The sequence below is a fragment of the Callithrix jacchus genome, chromosome 12 (assembly GCF_049354715.1).
Source record: "Callithrix jacchus isolate 240 chromosome 12, calJac240_pri, whole genome shotgun sequence".
Lineage (NCBI taxonomy): Eukaryota > Metazoa > Chordata > Mammalia > Primates > Cebidae > Callithrix > Callithrix jacchus.
In genome coordinates this window covers 114,994,658-115,011,535 of record NC_133513.1, presented here as the reverse complement: position 1 = coordinate 115,011,535, position 16,878 = coordinate 114,994,658, and the positions used below count along the sequence as shown (strand labels likewise).

General features: G+C 46.3%; 1 protein-coding gene across 45 annotated transcripts in view; it reads left to right on the top strand.

The window, feature by feature from the left end:
* Positions 1-2,464: 2,464 nt before the first annotated feature.
* FGFR2 (fibroblast growth factor receptor 2) overlaps positions 2,465-16,878 on the top strand; it is a 117,877-nt gene continuing 103,463 nt past the window's right edge. For 16 of the 45 annotated variants that reach the window (XM_035269299.3, XM_078346658.1, XM_054243393.2 and 13 more), the window contains exons 1-2: positions 2,465-2,941; positions 6,905-7,184. In XM_035269299.3, the coding sequence (XP_035125190.1) occupies positions 7,019-7,184 (166 nt within the window). In that variant the 5' untranslated portion in view covers positions 2,465-2,941; positions 6,905-7,018. Of the gene's footprint in view, positions 2,942-4,263; positions 4,654-4,807; positions 5,235-6,085; positions 6,761-6,904; positions 7,185-16,878 lie in introns of those variants that run through there. The other 29 variants (XM_078346654.1, XM_078346653.1, XM_078346652.1 and 26 more) reach the window with 8 other exon arrangements.

Sequence of the window (16,878 nt, the reverse complement as noted above, 5' to 3'; positions counted from 1 at the left end):
TGTAAAGGGGGGAAAACTGTGAAGAAAAGAGGCCTCGGTAGGGGGTGGAGGGACTGTGAATGTGTCCTTGTCTGGCGGTTCTTTCAGCTGAAACCTGGTGCTGGCGTTCGCAGTTCAGTTCAAACTGTCACCTTTAGTTCTGACTGGCTTTTCTGCCCTTGCCCCAGAACCTCAGCAGATTGGGGCTTATTTACCTATTCACACTCCGCGGTGGAAGCTCATTAATAGGCTTTATTAGCAACACCATTCATGGGAGGCCATTGACGAAAGGGGTTCCAGCCACTTGAAGAGGGAAGAGAAAAAGGAAAAAAAAAAAAACTGTAAAGAGATTATTTTCTCATTCAGAAGTCTCGCTGGTGTGAAGGTTTTCCTGGACTGTTGGAGGTCACTTCAAGACTACATATGAGGACAGAATTGATTTTTAAAAAATAATCCTAAACATGCTTTTGTGTGTTGTTGTTGTTTTTTTTTCAAAACTGAAGAGTTTGCTGTTGTGGGCTTGTGGGTTTCACTCCCTTAGAAATTAGCACTCTTTAGGGAATAAGGAGCTTTTGATAGATGGGTGTCTTTTCATCTCCATAAAAAATACATTCTGCAAACTGTGCCTGGACATTAGAGTAGGTGTTCTTATTTGTCATTTTCAGTGGAAGGCTTCCTTCCATTCAGTGTGCATAAAGCTATTGATGAATGGGGATAGGGACAGTGGCTTCCTGCACCATTAATTTATGTGAGAATGTGTTAACAGCATTTTCAATGGCTGATGGATACGGTGCAGGATGGGAAAGGAATCTGTCCTGAGATATTTTGAGTTTCCCATTGGAGGGGAATGTAAAGATGTAAGAGGCAGCCTGAAAGCAGGCAGACACATTCAGCTGCATCCCTTTTCTGAGAACTTGAAAACATACTGCTAGGTTCAGAACAACCCAGGTGGCAGTGAATGGCTAAGTGTCACCTGTCCTGAGGTGTCTGTTAATATAGGCTCTGGGACTGATTCAGGTTAGAGGCCCCGACCAAAAACACCCTCCCACCAAGCATATGGAGGCATCATTTTGTTTAAGAGCCAGTTTTTATTTTGTTGCCATCAAACTCCCCAAATCCAATATTACAGCCTTTTGCGTGAGGCAGTTAAAGGGATTGATTTGTCGTGTGGCTTTTAAGTAACTCGCATCAATGTTTTCTGTGCTATACTGTGAATAAAAATGATTTTCTAATCATGTGGCACCTTGAAAAAAAATTTTTGTAAATGTTAGGAAGTATGCAATGCTAGTGACGCAGGTGCAAATATGTTTCTAAGGGCAGGAAAAGTCTGTTTTCCAAGTCAGGTTTGTTCTCAATGCTTCATCTATCTTCAGGCCTCAAAAGGATTCTAAAGCATTTCTGGGTTTAGTGACCTTTTCTAAAGAAAAATAATTAAGGTTTTAATCTATACCGTCTTGAACCGAGCACGGCTGCTCTGGAGCTGGATGAATAAGGAGGAAGAAAAAGCATATTTAAAATGAATGAATCCGAAGACACGGCTTAGGGAAAAGGGTAAATGGAAATAGGAACTTTAGCCAGTTACAGCTTGGTGTGGACTTGAAGAATCAGATTTTGCATTTATGATTTTGAATCTAGGATTCAGAGGGAGGAATTAGCTTGCTCAAGATCAGCTACTTATGGCAGAGTTGAATCTTTAGACTTCTTTGAATTTCTTTTAATTAATCCAAACATATACTACTAAACACTTATTTTTTTGAATGCAATTTTTGGCTTTTTCTGAGAGAGCCACATTCAAAGTCAGGCTCTCTCAATAGCCAGCTGTGTGATCCTAGGCAAATTACTGAACATCTCTGATCTTCAGTTTCCTTATCAGAAACTGGGAATATTACTCTGCAGGGTGGTTGGGCAGGCGAAATAGAATCACCTATGTAGTGTGACCCGCCCATAGTAGGGCCCCCATTAATATTCAGTTTTTTCCTCTCATTTCTGTTGTTTAGAAAGACAGAAAAATGCAATGTCCTGCGAACATTTCCAGGCTGCTTCCTCTCCTCCGAAAGCTTCAGTTGCCTGACAACCCTCCCCGCAGTACCAAAAGCAGACCCATTTTAAAGTCTCTTTAGGGGGTGGGCAGGGTTAGAGCCTTCGGTCACTTGTACTTAACGCGGCCGCTCCGGGAGCCGCTGGCCAGCCGCGCTCGCCCGAGGAAGAGGGAGGAGGTCGCGCGGGGCGCGGGACCAGGCCTTATTCGGAGGCTGTCGCTGCATCCCCACGGCCGGATCGCGGCTGGGCCCTCGCCTCCCCGGCCCGTGTCTCGGGCGAGGGCTCGGAGGCGTCGTGAGCCGCGCGGGGCTCGGGGCGGCCCGGGTGCGCGGCGCTGATTGGCAGAGCGGGCGCCGCCGTCCAGGAAACGGCTCGGGTTTCAGCGGGGGCGTGACCCGCCGGGAGGAGGCGGCGGCGGCGGCGCGGGCGGCGGCCGCAGGAGAGCGCGGTGGAGAGCCGAGCGGGCGGGCGGTGGGTGCGGAGCGGACGAGCGAGCGCGCGCGGCAGCCACAAAGCTCGGGCGCCGCGGGGCTGCATGCGGCGTACCTGGCCAGGCGCGGGGACTGCTCTCCGGGCTGGCGGGGGCCGGCCGCGCGCCCCGGGGGCCCAGAGGCCGCAGCTTGCCTGCGCGCTCTGAGCCTTCGCAACTCGCGAGCAAAGTTTGGTGGAGGCAACGCCAAGCCTGAGTCCTTTCTTCCTGTGGCTCCCCAAATCCGAGGGCAGCCCGCAAGCGTCATGCCCGCGCTCCTCCGCAGCCTGTGGTGCGCGTGAAGTCCGGGAGCCTTGGCGCGGGCGAAGACCTGGGGATCCCTCTTCTGCTTTTGGAGTTGCTCCCCGCAACCCCGGGCTCGTCGCTTTCTCCATCCCGACCCACGCGGGGCGCGGGGACAACACAGATCGCGGAGGAGCGTTGCCATTCAAGGTAATCGCCGCGGAAGACGCCTCTGGGAGCTTCTCCGCCAGCGGGGGAAGTGAGCGCCAAGGGAGCCCGGGACGTCGGGTGCAGCGTCCTCCGGGCGGGGGGCGCGGAAGGACTGGCATTGTGGGGGACGCCCCCTGGCCTTCCTAGGTGGCTGCATAGGTGATGGGGAGGTGGGTGCGTGCTGACGGCCCTTGTTGGGGAAGTTCTGCCTTTGCCACCTTCATCCAGATGCTGACATCTGCCTCTGGTGCAGACGCCCCCCTCCCTGTCAAACCCTGGCGGGCGCTTTCCCTCTGGCTGGGCGCGTTCCTCCAACCCCAGAGCAGACGGGCGGAGGGTTCGCCTGCCGATGGCACAGCCCCGCAGCCCGGGTCCCGCGGAGCATCTCCGAGGTGCCCCATCCGCGGGTCCTGGGAGCTTCCGTACCATCCAGGCCCCGCGGAGACCCCTGTCTCGGGAGGGGGCAGCTGGGGTGGGGCCGCTGACATCCCGTAGGGGTGGTGATGGCCAGGCGTGGCACTGTTGGGGAGGCGGCGGCTCCGGTGCCCGGTTTTCGATGCCTGGGCGCCCCTAGCCCGCAGCCGCTGTAGGCGCTGGAGGGAGCGCAGCGCGCCTGGGGCTAGGGGGCGAACTGGACCGACTTTTTCTAGTTCGCCTGCCTGCTCTGCCGCAGCGGCTGGGAGATGTCGAAAGCGCAGGCGAGTTCTAACTTGCGCGCTCATTCTTTCGGCGACTGGGCCGCGCTGGGGAAATCAGCCGAGGGCCCTGCGTGGCGCTGGCTCCGACCCTCGCGGCCCGCGGACCTGGCGCAGGAGGCCGGCCCGGGGGCCACTAGCCTCGGTCGCTCCCCTCACAGCCCGCTCCCTTGCAAACCGTTCTCCAGACCTTCTTTCCTTTCTCCCAATTCAATCAAACCTACCGTTAAAGGCAAACCTGCTTTGAAACTCAGGGCACCCATTATGTGTTTGGTGTGAAATGCTATCAACATTTAAAACTTCATTGTCCCCGGGTCCCAAATCCGTGTAAATCTTCCACCGGCCTCGACTCATTTTCATCTGAAAAGCCTGTTTAGTTTGAATAGAAAAGCAATCAGGCGCCCCTCTCCCTCTCCCTGGAATGTCAATTAAAATGCAGATTTCTCTGAGCTCTTTAGCGCCCCGAGAAGGGGGAGAAAAACAGGATATTTCGGGCAAACAAATGAAAGAAGTGCTGTCCCGAAAGGGGTGGTGGTGGGGAGCACCCCCAAGCTGCCTGCGAGTTCTGATTGGACGCAAGCATGAAACTGGGAGGGTATTGGGGTCCTGGCCCAGTTTGTGATTTTTGAGATTTCGATTTGTTGAGGAATTTCTCCCCTAGACTTGACCCCTTGACAGCTCCCTTTCCTCCTCAGCTGGGAAGAGGTAGGGAGGCCTTAAGCGAAGAGATGGGTCTGCGCTTTGGAGGAGCCGGGCACTGTGACTTTCCTGATGTGAAATCTACCCAGGAACAAAACAGCAGTGTTCCCTGTGGCCGAGCCAGCAGTGGACCTATCACCTCTTACGTGGAAGCCCAAAGCGGAGGGCTCTGTACTGGCCTGCCTTCTTAGAGGGTCGGGATTTTGGAAATATGGTAAAATTGAAGAGTGCAGCACAGGCCTGGCATGGGGACCACTCCGCAGCCAAGCCCTTCCTGCTTGTCACTCTGCCTGTCTTTGGGGGCAGGCTTGTGCCGAGGTGAAAATGGACGGGGTGGAGGGAGGGTGGGGGGCGGGCGGCCGAGAAGAGCCATCCATCAGAGGGAGGGTGACAACGCCTCCCGCGTGCGGGCTGAGAAGAGAGTTCCCTTTCAAGGGGAAAAATAAACACGCTGGGGCTTTCACTGGGGCTCAGACTCCAGGAAGGATTATGGTATTGAAGGCAGGAAGCCGGGATTGTGGCCGCCAGCGGCATGCTGGGCCTGTGTTCCCAACACCGAGCCTGGGGACCTAATTATCCTGCCTAGGAGGTCGTACCATACTTTTGTCCACTCGGTGAGGAACTGTGAAGACCTGTCGCCTTAGGTCTCCACCTTCCAGAGGTTTGGGGAGGGGGCTGCTGTGGAGCTTGGACCTGGAAATGGCTGAAATGCAAATCTCCAGTGCGGGCTAGCGGGATGTTGGAATGGCTTGAGATTCAGTGGACGGCCCTGTCCACCTTTCTCTGCCTGAAGCTAACAAGGTTCCTCTGGCATGGACAGGTGGGCGAGGAGGCTGGGGAAGGAGCCTGGGGCGAAACCTCTGCCAGGACTCAGGATTGTTCCTGAAGTCGTGTTAAAGGTAGAAAATTCCCCTGCATTCTGGAAATGCTTAGTAAATCAATGAGAATGTGTACTTTCCTCCCACATGTATGTAGAAATAGATCTGAAATTATCTTTTCAGGCTCTTGACTTTAAGAGGAAAGAAAAGTTAGGAGGAAAAATCCTTCGAGCAATCTGAAAGCACACGTACACACCATGCACACACACGCACTGTGTAGACACACAAGCTGCACACATACTTTTCTTGCTTTTGCTGTGAATCACACCGTTTCACCTGTGCTACCTTTGAAGCAGAGGTTTTCTTTATTCCTCCTTTGGAAATGGTGTGGCATATTCTTTTTCCTCATCCATTTTTATCGTCACAAAAAAGCTAAAAGGAGCAGTTTTTCTGATGAGATTTGGGGAGGCTTCAGCAGTGCTGAAATCCTATGTCATAACTTGAAATCCAGTGGGTACATAAAAAATGTGGAGTTTAGAGATTTTTGTATTAAAGGCCTCTCTCCAACCCCCAGTCTTATAAATGTGGTTCATTCCTGCGGTTCACAGATTCTGAAGCCTGAGTTTGATGTATCTCTTCTTGTGATTGTTTTAATTATTTTCTAAAGTTTGTGCATTTTGACACTACACTTAGTCACAGAGGGAACTGAGTGAAATTAAAGTTATTTGGAATATATGAAGCTTGGAAAATTCTCTTTCCCTGGATCAAATGGGTGAACAGAACAGAATAGTAATTTGAGTGTCCTCTTCTAACTATACTCTGAAAATTTAGCCAATAGGTGAGCATATTGAAAGTTATTGGTCCAATCACAGGCCATGACTGTAATTTACATCATCATTATTAATAAATTCCTGCGTTATTCATCAGAATTTGCATCTGCTCAGTTTCCTAATCCTTCTACAGAGGTTGAAGACATTTCACAGGCCGGGACTGCCATTTGGTCCCAGGGGAAGGGAATTCAGGCTTCAAAGTCCCTTTTAGATCAGCTGCGTTGAATGCGCCGCAGTTGTGTTCACTCTTCGTAAGTGGCTGCTTGGCGGAAGACTGAAATACACTTCTCCATTCGAAAATGAATCCTGACAAGTGTAAACTGGTGGGAATTTTCTGTAGCCTTCCTGGGATTCTTTTGATTTTGCTGATCTCCTTTCTTCCCGAGAGCTCCAGTGAGGGTGGGACAGACGGCTCAGCTCAGCTCCGCTCCAGCCCAGCAGAAATAGGGAGCTGTGAGCAGATGCCTCCAACAGTTTAGCTTTCTAAAGCCCAGCTGGACTGAGAGAAGGGAACGAAGTTGGTTATGCCAACCCGAGCATTTTTAACTTGCTTTTGTGGTTGCCCTTGAAACTGAGGTCACATTGCTTCGCTCGTTGAGGGCGGTGGAGGCGATAGTGGATAGTAGAAGAGCCCACACGTTGCCTCACTGAAGTGGCTGCACGTATCTGAGTCCTGTAGCTACGGTTTTATCTCTGTTTCTTAAAAGTATGCTTTCAAAAAGATTAGCCTAACACATTTCTGTGGACCGGTCTGGTGGAATCACCTGGGATTCTGAGGTGAGGATGGAAGGCTTTTGCAGATAATGAAAAAGAACTGTGTTTGCACGCATTCGAGAGGCTGAAAAATGGTTTTATCCCACTTGGGCTGGAGTGATTTAGCATTGGGGAAGATTCCCTGACTCGCCAATCTCTTTCCTTTAGTGACTGCGGCAGCGGCGGCGGCGGCGGCGGAGGCAGCAGCGGCAGCGCCTGGGTCCCTGAGCCCACCGCAGGCTGAAGGCATTGCTCGCGGTCCATGCTCGTAGAAGTGAGCAGATGGGATTAACGTCCACATGGAGATATGGAAGAGGACCGGGGATTGGTACCGTACCCATGGTCAGCTGGGGTCGCTTCTTCTGCCTGGTCGTGGTCACCATGGCAACCTTGTCCCTGGCCCGGCCCTCGTTCAGTTTAGTTGAGGATACCACGTTAGAGCCAGAAGGTAAGTCACTGAATTTCACTTCTCAAGTTTGTTTTGGGATTTGTCTGGGGCAGATTGTTAAGACCTGTTTTACAATCAGCTACCCTTGCATTGTAAATGAGGCTTCTAAGAGCAACTGATCGTGGTCTCTTGGCTCCCTGCAAGAGATGAGGGAAGGTCCTTTGCAGCAACACTGCAGGCAGAAGGGTATAGTTTGGTGTTTCTTGCTGTGTGTGTTTCTCTGCGCTGGGTGAAGGAGGCAGCTGGGAGCTAGCTCACCTTTATCCAGTGCCCAAGAGAGCTGGGGAAGGGACGAACCTTGGGAAGATGACTGTCTGCTCTAGTCTTCCCCAGCAGCCTTCCTGCTGCTCACAAATGTAAAGAATTGCTATTTTCTGACAAAAGGAACCGCTAAAAGAAATTGCCAACATCTGAAATGCTGACGTCTTAGTTTCATTGTTTAAGGGGAAAAGAAGGTTCTGAAGTTTAGCATGGAGAGAGAGGCGTGACATCTTAGAATTTTTTTTAGCCTTTGTAATTCATGATACTTAAGCAATGCATCATCACAGAGTGGCAGATTCTATTTTAGGTAAACTCGAAAGGGAATCTGCCAGGGGATCTCCTCCATCTCTGAGAACTTCCAAGTGTCACAGGGCATGCATCACGTCACAGCTTTGGAAATTTCATTTTCAAGGTGTAAGTCCAGTTGTGAAGACTACACGAGGCTGAATTATTCAGCTCAGATTTGGAAGCTCTCTCACAGCCCTTTGGAGACAACGTTAGCCAAGCCTCTACTTGGTGCTGCACTGAAATCTGTCATCAGTAGGGAATATTGGTAGCTGAGTTATTTTTCGAGTGGTAATCCGAGAATAAAACGGCAGATCTCAGCACTCATCGCCACTTAATGAACCTGTTTGCAGAGAGCCCACCTGGTGCCTGCCTGGCTTTAGGAACCCATTGCAGTCTGAATGGTGCCTGGGGTCAGCTGAGCCGCTCTGGGAACACATCCCATGCATGGGGTGAATGAACAGCATGCTTACCCAGTGGGGTAGGCAGGGAGAGGACGGAGAGCCCAGCCTCCTTAGCCAGATCAGGACAATTTAGGAAGGAGGGTTGTGTCCATCTGAGATGAGCGTTCTGAGAGACAAGGGCTCCCCAGGAAGACCCCGGGCACGTGTCATTAAAGGATGGAGGACCAAAGCACTTATCACCTGAAGCAATCCTGTGGGACTGGGGAACTTTTGGTTACACAGAAGAATGGCTGCTCTTGTAATTAACAGGTGTGGTCTCCGGGAAGCAAAACTGGTAGGAGTTTGTGTCTGAGGCTTGTATAGGTACAGCTACAGGCCGATTATGGAACTGCCCCTTGTTGACTTGTGCTGGGACATCAGGATGAATGTAATTTGCAGTGGTGATGCATTTTTACAGGGCTTTCATGTAAGAGGGAAAAAGTTCCAGGTTTCTGAAAGTCATGCCTGTACTTCTTTAATTTTGCTAATAATTAAAATGGATGTTTCCCTAATTGCTGGTTTTCCCTTGAGTGCATGGCTCAGCATAAACTGAGGAAGCTGAGCTGGGATTTCCTACAGTGTGGCCTTTAGGAGCAACCCAGGTTAGGGAAAAACTGTCATTTTTCATTTGGCTTTTCAGGGCAGCATTATTGTGAGTTTATTTTAACATAACGTGTAAAATGGTCCCGGAGGATTTTACTGTATTTAATTCTTGGAGGAAGTTTAAAAGTGTGTGTACATGCGGGGAGGGACAGGTGAGGCAGAGGGAAGAAATAGTGGAGAGGGATGAAACTCCCCAAATGAGTCTTTGTGTAAGAATTTAAATCCAACAATGTGTGTATTGTTGGAAGCTGGCCTGCTCAACCTGGGATCTGTGGATGCATTTACCGGTCAGGAAGGAGGTCCGTGAAGTTCTTGACATTTTAGGGAATATTTTGTTAATGTCCTTTTTTGCATTTTTCTGGGCTCATAGCTTCCATGAGCTCTGAGTTCATTTGCATCCAGCATTATGAGATGGAAAATAAAAGGCGTCTTAGAGGAAGGTGCAAAACCTGACAAAGAGGAGGCTTTGGAAAAGCATGCAAGGCCTGGGCCTCAGTTTCCCTTTCTGTCATCTGCGGGTTTGAGAAGATGGTCTTTAGAGTCTCTTTATTAATAGTCATTTATGAAATGCAGTTTTGCTCTTGTTACCCAGGCTGGAGTGCAATGGTACCATCTTGGCTCACCGCAACCTCCACCTCCCTGGTTCAAGCGATTCTCCTGCCTCAGCCTCCTGAGTAGCTGGGATTACAGGCGTGCGCCACCATGCCTGGCTAATTTTGTCATTTTTATAGTAGAGATGGGGTTTCTCCATGTTGATCAGGCTGGTCTCCAACACCCGACCTCAGGTGACCTGCCCGCCTCGGCCTCCCAAAGTGCTGGGATTAGAGGTGTGAGCCACTGTGCCCAGCCTGGTCATTGAATATTAATGTCCTCAGAAGTCTGACTATTCCCCCAAAAGGTTGTTAGGAGATTTCCATTTGACCTGGACATAGAGAGCAATTACCACAGGGGTTGGCATCCAGTAAGCACCGGGTGCATGGCCTTGTCGCCATTGTCGCCGGTGAGCTGGGAACATGGGCCTTCCCGGTTCTGTGGGCTGGCTGTGCCGGGAGCCACAGTGTCAAAAACCATCTAGGCTTTTGGAGACAGTTGAGAAAAAAGTTGTTTTTGGATGGAGGGGGCCCGTGGTGTTTCCAGGAAGCTGTGTTTGCTTTCTCTAGGGGCCACACTGCCCCTTATCTGTTAGTCTAATACCAACCACTGATTGAGCCCTAAGACCGGTTCTTCTGTTGCAGGAGTTCCGCTTTGGTGTCAAAGGTAATTAGGAAGGTCATTGAATTATAGATGAGAAAGGAGTTTTTAACAACTGAAAATCGGCTCAAGTTTAGGCTCTGTGCTGTTGAATTGGAGAGAGAGAGAGAGCGAGAGAGAGAGAGTGTGTGTGTGTGTGTGTGTGTGTGTGTGTGTGTGTGTGTGTGTGTCTGTGCCCCTGCCCACCAGTTCTCCATGGTTAGAACAACTATAGCTTTGGTTAACTATAAGTTCCACCTTGATCTTCTGTCCACCAAGGTCTTATCTTATAAGACTTTTTGGTTTGCTAGTTTATTTGGAAGCTCAGTTTAGATAATGTCTATTGGAGAGGAGAAAAATTTGACTGAGAAGTTCCAGGAAGAAGCCTGGGCCCTAACCTTGAGGATCCTTTATTTTTGGCCCCTCAGGGAAAGGTAGTGTTCAATCATTTTGGCTTTGTACAATATCATATCATATTATATCATATCTCATATCATATCATATCTCATGTCAATATCATATATCATTTGTCTTCTGGACACTTTCTGAAATAGTAGCAGTGGGGTTGGGTCCACTCGACTGGCTTAAGAAAATAATCTTTAGAATATTTTAGTTTTTAATATTTCAGATTAAGTATGGTTTTTCCAGTTGGTCATTCATTGCTATTTCCTATTGATCATTCATTGTTATAGGGGACTGGCAGAGGAGTGAAAACATGGTTATTGACTTGAAGTGGGGCAGTCCTCAATGCCAAATCCTATTCTGTCGATTAACATTATAAATATTTAAGTATAGTCAAGCTTGATTACCCCAGCGGAGGCAACTCTTACTTTCAAGTTCTTCTTGACATCGTCACCTTCTCTGGTTAATTAAGTCATCGTTGACATTAACTGGCATCTTTGTTTACACCAACCCAGTGGGAGCTAAAATGAAAGGGCTTTTCCAACCCTAAACCCTTTCCCGCCCTCCACAGAGTGTGACTCTGAAAAGTAACAACCTGAACAAAACATAGTTTATGTAGCAATTTTTTGGCAATCTTCTGAGGGTTGATGCTCTCCTGGACCAATGCGAGTTGGTCCAAAGTTCAGTAGCAGAGATGGTGAGGTCAGGATCTGCAGGGAGACCTCCCGACGTCAGATTTTTCTAGTATGGTTTAAGTCCTTTGTTAGAAGTATTGTAAATGCCGGAATATTAGCCCTACACATTGAATAGCAAGTTAAGAGAAAGGGAGAAAGAATATATCCGCATACCAAAAGTGAAAGATTTAAAATAATCTTCTGTTTCGTATTATCTGCATCTTTGTTTCTCAATATGAGTGTTAATATTTAAGAGTTGACTGTAACTTGATAGTTTTGGAACAAGGACTTATTCTTGGTCAATTAAACTAAACGCAGGCTTATGCAGTTAAATACACAATGAAGTACGCATTCTTTATTAGTATATAAAGTGTTTCACAATTCATAGGCAAAGAGCCGTGTTTACTATTACTCGTAGAGCAGAAATCTGGCAAGCCCAGAGAACTGGTACTTGTATTATTTCTATACTGGATCTCTCCGATTGGAATATGGGGTATATGTGTGTGTTTCTGTTTTGTCTGTTTATTTTAACCAGTTAAAAGAGCACTTACTATGCCTATAGCCGGGCATTAGGCCATAAATAAAGAGTTTATTCCTCTTAAGTCTTTCTGACCCAGTTGAGGGTGGGAATTCAGATAACCACGGCAATCTAATATGAGGTGTTTCTAATATCAGACTCAATGAATAATTACAGGGCTGTGAAATAACTGGGGTAGTGTTTAAACTGGAAGTGTTTTGTTTAACGTTCGTAGGTTCAATCAAATGCATCCTACTGGTCTTCCAGTTTGCAGACTGTTGTTCAGGTGTGTGTTTAGCGGGGGTATTTGTTAAAACCCCCCTCCAGTCTAGCTTACTCTTGCATTTCCATTGAAGCTAATTTTAGTCATTAAAGAAAAACGTGGGAAATTGATTTTTGGGTGCCTGCCTGTTAAGCTAGGTAAGAAATCCAGCTGGTGTGCTGCTCTCCACTGAACTGGTTTGATTCTTGGCAGGAGGACATCTCTGTAGGCAGTTCAGAAATTATGTTTTGGACATTTTTTAGGCTATTCCACAGATAATTCTGATCCAGTAGGTTGTATGCAACTGTGCAAAATGCCTGTGGTCTTCAGGGTTAATTTTTTTTTTCCTTAAGAGATGACTTTAGCCTTTGTTTTTGTTTTTGTGTTTTTGAGACAGAGTCTTGATCTGCCACCCAAGCTGGAGTGCAGTGGTACAGTTGTACCCTTACTGTACCCTTGAACTCCTGGGCTCATGGGGTCCTCCAGTGTCCTGAGTATCTGGGACACAGGCTCATGCCACCATGTCTGGCTAATTTTTTAAAACTTTTTTCTAGATAGGGTGTCTCGCCATGTTGCTCAGGCTGTTCTCCAACTCCTGGCCTCAAGTGATCCTCCAGCCTTGGTCTCCCAAGGTGCTGGGATTACAAGTGTGAGCCACCATGCCTCATCTAGCCTTAAGTTTTGCATTTTTTTCATCTTTTTTTTGCTGTATCCCATATGAGATTTAGAGATGGCTCTACTTTTTTTAGCTTTCCTAGTATTGACATGCTTGGCGTTGCCAACCATACCTCACCTTTACCACGCCGTCTTCCTTCCTGACTTGCCTGCTTAGTGTAGTTTGGCCAAGAACTTGAGGCCAAGGTTTTTTTTTTTTTTTTTAATTTAACTTTTATTTTAGGTTTAGGGGTACATGTGAAGGTTTGTTGTACAGAGTATTTCATCACTCAGGTTTTAAGCCGAGTACTCAGTAGCTATTTTTTCTGCTCCTCTCTCCTCCCGCCCTCCACCCTCGAGTAGAACAAAAGTAGTCTTTTGTTGTTTTCTTGTTTTTATCATTTAGCTCCCATTTATGAGAATATGTCGTGTTTGGTTTTCTGTTCCTGTGTTAGTTTCCTAAGGATAATGGCCTCCAGCTCTATCCATGTTCCTGCAAAAGATGATCTTGCTCTTTTTTACGGCTGCATAGTATGCTATGGTATATATGTACCACATTTTCTTTATCCAGTCTGTCACTGATGAGCATTTAGGTCCATTCCATGTCTTTGCTATCGTGAATAGTGCTGCGATGAACATTTGTGTGCATGTATCTTTACGGTAGAATGATTTATATTTCTTTCAGTGTATACCCGGTAATGGGTTGTTGGGTTGAATAATAGTTCTGCTTTTACCTCTTTGAATAATCACCACACTGCTTTCCACAATTATTGAGCTAATTTACACTCCCATTAACAGAATATAAGTGATTCCTTCTCTCTGCCACATTGTGTTGCCAGCATCTATTATTTTTTGACATTTTGTTAATAGCCATTCTGACTTGTGTGAAATGGTGTCTCATTGTGGTTTTGATTTGCATTTCTCTAGTGTGGTTGAGTTTGTTTTCATATGCTTGTTGGACACATGTATGTCTTCTTTTGAAAATTGTCTATTTATGTCCTTTGCCCACTTTTTATGTGGTTATTTGTTTTTCTCTTGTAAATTTGTTTAAGTTTCTTATAGATTCTGGATGTTAGATCTTTACCAGATGCATAGTTCGCAAATATTTTATCCATTGTGTAGGTTGTCTGTTTACTCTGTTGATAGTTTCTTTTACTGTGCAGAAGCTCTTAAGTTTAATTAGATCCCATTTGTCAATTTTTGCTTTTGTTGCAATTGCTTTTGATGTCTTTGTCATGAATTCTTTGCCCATTCCTATGTCCGGGATGGTATATTGCCTAGGTTGTCTTCCAGGGTTTTATAGTTTTGGGTTTTACATTTAAGTCTTTCTTCCATCTTGAATTAATTTTTTCTATATGGTATAAGGAAGGGGGTCAGTTTCAATCTTCTGCATATGGCTAGTCAGTTATCCCAGCACCTTTACTTAATAGGAAGTCTTTTCCCCATTGCTTGTTTTCATCAGTTTTGTTGAAGATCAGATGGTCACAAATGTGCAGCCTTATTTCTGGGTTCTCTATTCTGTTCAATTGGTCTACATGCCTGTTTTTGTACCAGTACCATGCTGTTTTGGTTACTGTAGCCCCACAGTATAGTTTTGAAGTCAGATAATGTAATGTGATGCCTCCAGCTTTGTTATCTTTGCTTAGGATTGCCTTGGCCATGCAGAGGCTAAGTTCTTTTAAGGAGAGGTCTGATTGAACAAGATGCTAAACAGACCATTGTGGTGGTCCCTTATGTCTTGAAGATGTCTCCTTCTGTAATCAACAAAAGTCACACTTTTTACAAGTTTCTTTCCTCACCATGATTTATATGTGGTGGTTGACTTCTGTTTACATAACTTCAAACTCTTACCATTTACATATTCATACAAATGTGTATTTAATCTTTGGGACAAGCCATGGTCATCCTTGAAGGGTGTGTGTCAAGTAAAATAGGCATGCTTTAGATTTTCAGTAATTTTAGTTTTGGGAAATTCGTACCATGGCAGAGCTTTCAGATGCTGAATATGTCATTTTCTCTACTTTGGAATACCGGAAGTAATTCTGTGCCATGGTGGAACTTTGGCCACTTAAAAATTTGATTCTTTTTGATGGTAGTGAGGAAGCTAAGCTGTGGTATATTCTTTTCTTTAACCCCTTATCTAACTAAAGAATGGTAAATTCCAATTCATTTCAGAATGGTATGCACACATATTGAATTTCAGGTTATACTGAATGTGTTTTATGAGGAGGCTAAAAATAGCTTATAAGGAAAATGCTGATAGATTCAGGAATGAGAACAAGGGACATATTTATTTGTATGATTTATGTAGCACCTTTCTTGGAGACAACTCAGTTCTGAGCTCTAACATTAATACACTCTATACAAATTGTCATGATTATTTTTGAACTTTTGAGCTCCTATATTACTATATGTGACTCATTTTTATTACTTTATTTTATTTTTTAATTTTAATTTTATTTTTTTGAGACAGCAGTGTTTCACTCTTGTTGCCCAGGCAGGAGTGCCTTGGCATGATCTTGGATCACTGCAACCTCTGCCTCTGGGGTTCAAGCCATTCTCCTCCCTCAGCTTCCCAAGTAGCTGGGATCACAGGTGCCCACCACCATGCCCAGCTAATTTTTTGTAGTTTTAGTAGAGATGGAGTTTCACCATTTGGTCTGGCTGGTCTTGAACTCCAGACCTCAGGTAATCTGCCCGCCTCTGCCTCCCAAAGTGCTGGGATTACAGCCTTGAGCCACTGCACCTGGCCTATGTGACCCATTTTTACACCTGACAGTTTACTGTTAAATTTTCCACAGTGACCCGTGGTAATATTTTAAAAGTATCTAGACATTGAAAAGGCCAGCTGTATATGTCTATGGTGTATGTATGTGCTTGGGGAGATGTGCTATAAACTGAATGTTAAGATCATTGCAAGGGTTAAGTTTAGAGTTTAAACTGTTTGAACACCCTAAAAGTTTGGATTGTCAGTTGATAGTGGGATTGCCCCCAAAGATGTATGGCTGCCTTAAGGAGCCTTCTTGTCCTGCTAAGCCTCCTGGATTGCCACTAATATGTATTGCATTTCTACCTGGCTGCAGTAGACACACAATTTAATATATATCGTGGAAATGTTTCAAATTTAAAACCACTCAAAGTTTTAAAAGAATAAGAATCGGGCCGGGCGTGGTGGCTCACGCCTGTAATCCCAGCACTTTGGGAGGCCGAGGCGGGTGGATCACGAGGTCAAGAGATCGAGACCGTCCTGGTCAACATGGTGATACCCCGTCTCTACTAAAAATGCAAAAAATTAGCTGGGCACGGTGGCGCGTGCCTGTAATCCCCGATACTCAGGAGGCTGAGGCAGGAGAATTGCCTGAACCCAGGAGGCGGAGGTTGCGGTGAGCCGAGATCGCGCCATTGCACTCCAGCCTGGGTAACAAGAGCAAAACTCCGTCTAAACAAAAAAAAGAAAGAAGAATCCCTTATGCATTTAATCTAAATTCTGTATCTGCCATTCTTAAAAACAGAATGGAATAAAATCATTTTGAATGGTGCATGGTATGCTTTCTGGAGACATAAACTAACAGAGGGAAGGTGACCTTGGGAGGTAGATTGGATTTTCTCATTATCTACTGATGCTGTGACTTCAGAAAAGTTAGATAGCCTCTCTGAGCCTCAAAGATAGTCTCTATCTTGAAGGGTGAATGTCCAGATTAAATGCAAATGAAATTTAAATCCCCTACTGAAGTTCCTGGCCCAGAGTTAGGTGTTCATTAAATGCTGATTTCTTCCCTGCTCTACTTCCTGTCAAAGTAAATCTAAAACCAATATTTCCTGGACTGATAAGATCTTTACTCTCTCTATATAATGGTAATTGTATGATGAGAGGCATTTACATGAATTAAAATGTAAAACTAGCTCTAGGCCCTGGATTAGTCCCACCCTTTTTATTATCCTGGGCTTTTGCAAGTCCCATGGATGGGATCAGCCTGCTGCTTGCAGTCCAAATGGTTCAAGGTTGACATTGTTTTCCCCTCTGTTGAAAAAAGTCAGTCGCAGCTCTGTAATAACAGCAGACACATACTTCATGAGGAACAATGTATTCTGGCAAAAGAGTTTTCTGTTTGAGGCTTCAAAATACAAAATACTCTGTCACATTACCATTAGGCCCTGTAAAGAACAGTGGAGAGAGGTTATGGGATCAGTTGGGGTGGGGTGTGGTGGGGTGTGGTGTGTTTTGCTTTTGGCCAGGCTGGAGAGGGGAGCTCCATAACATGTTATGGTCATCTTTGCCATGTTTGCCTGTGGTGACCTCCCCTGAACACTCCTCGCCGAGATTTTTATCTGTGTGGAAGGGACCTCAAGGAGACTGTGATGG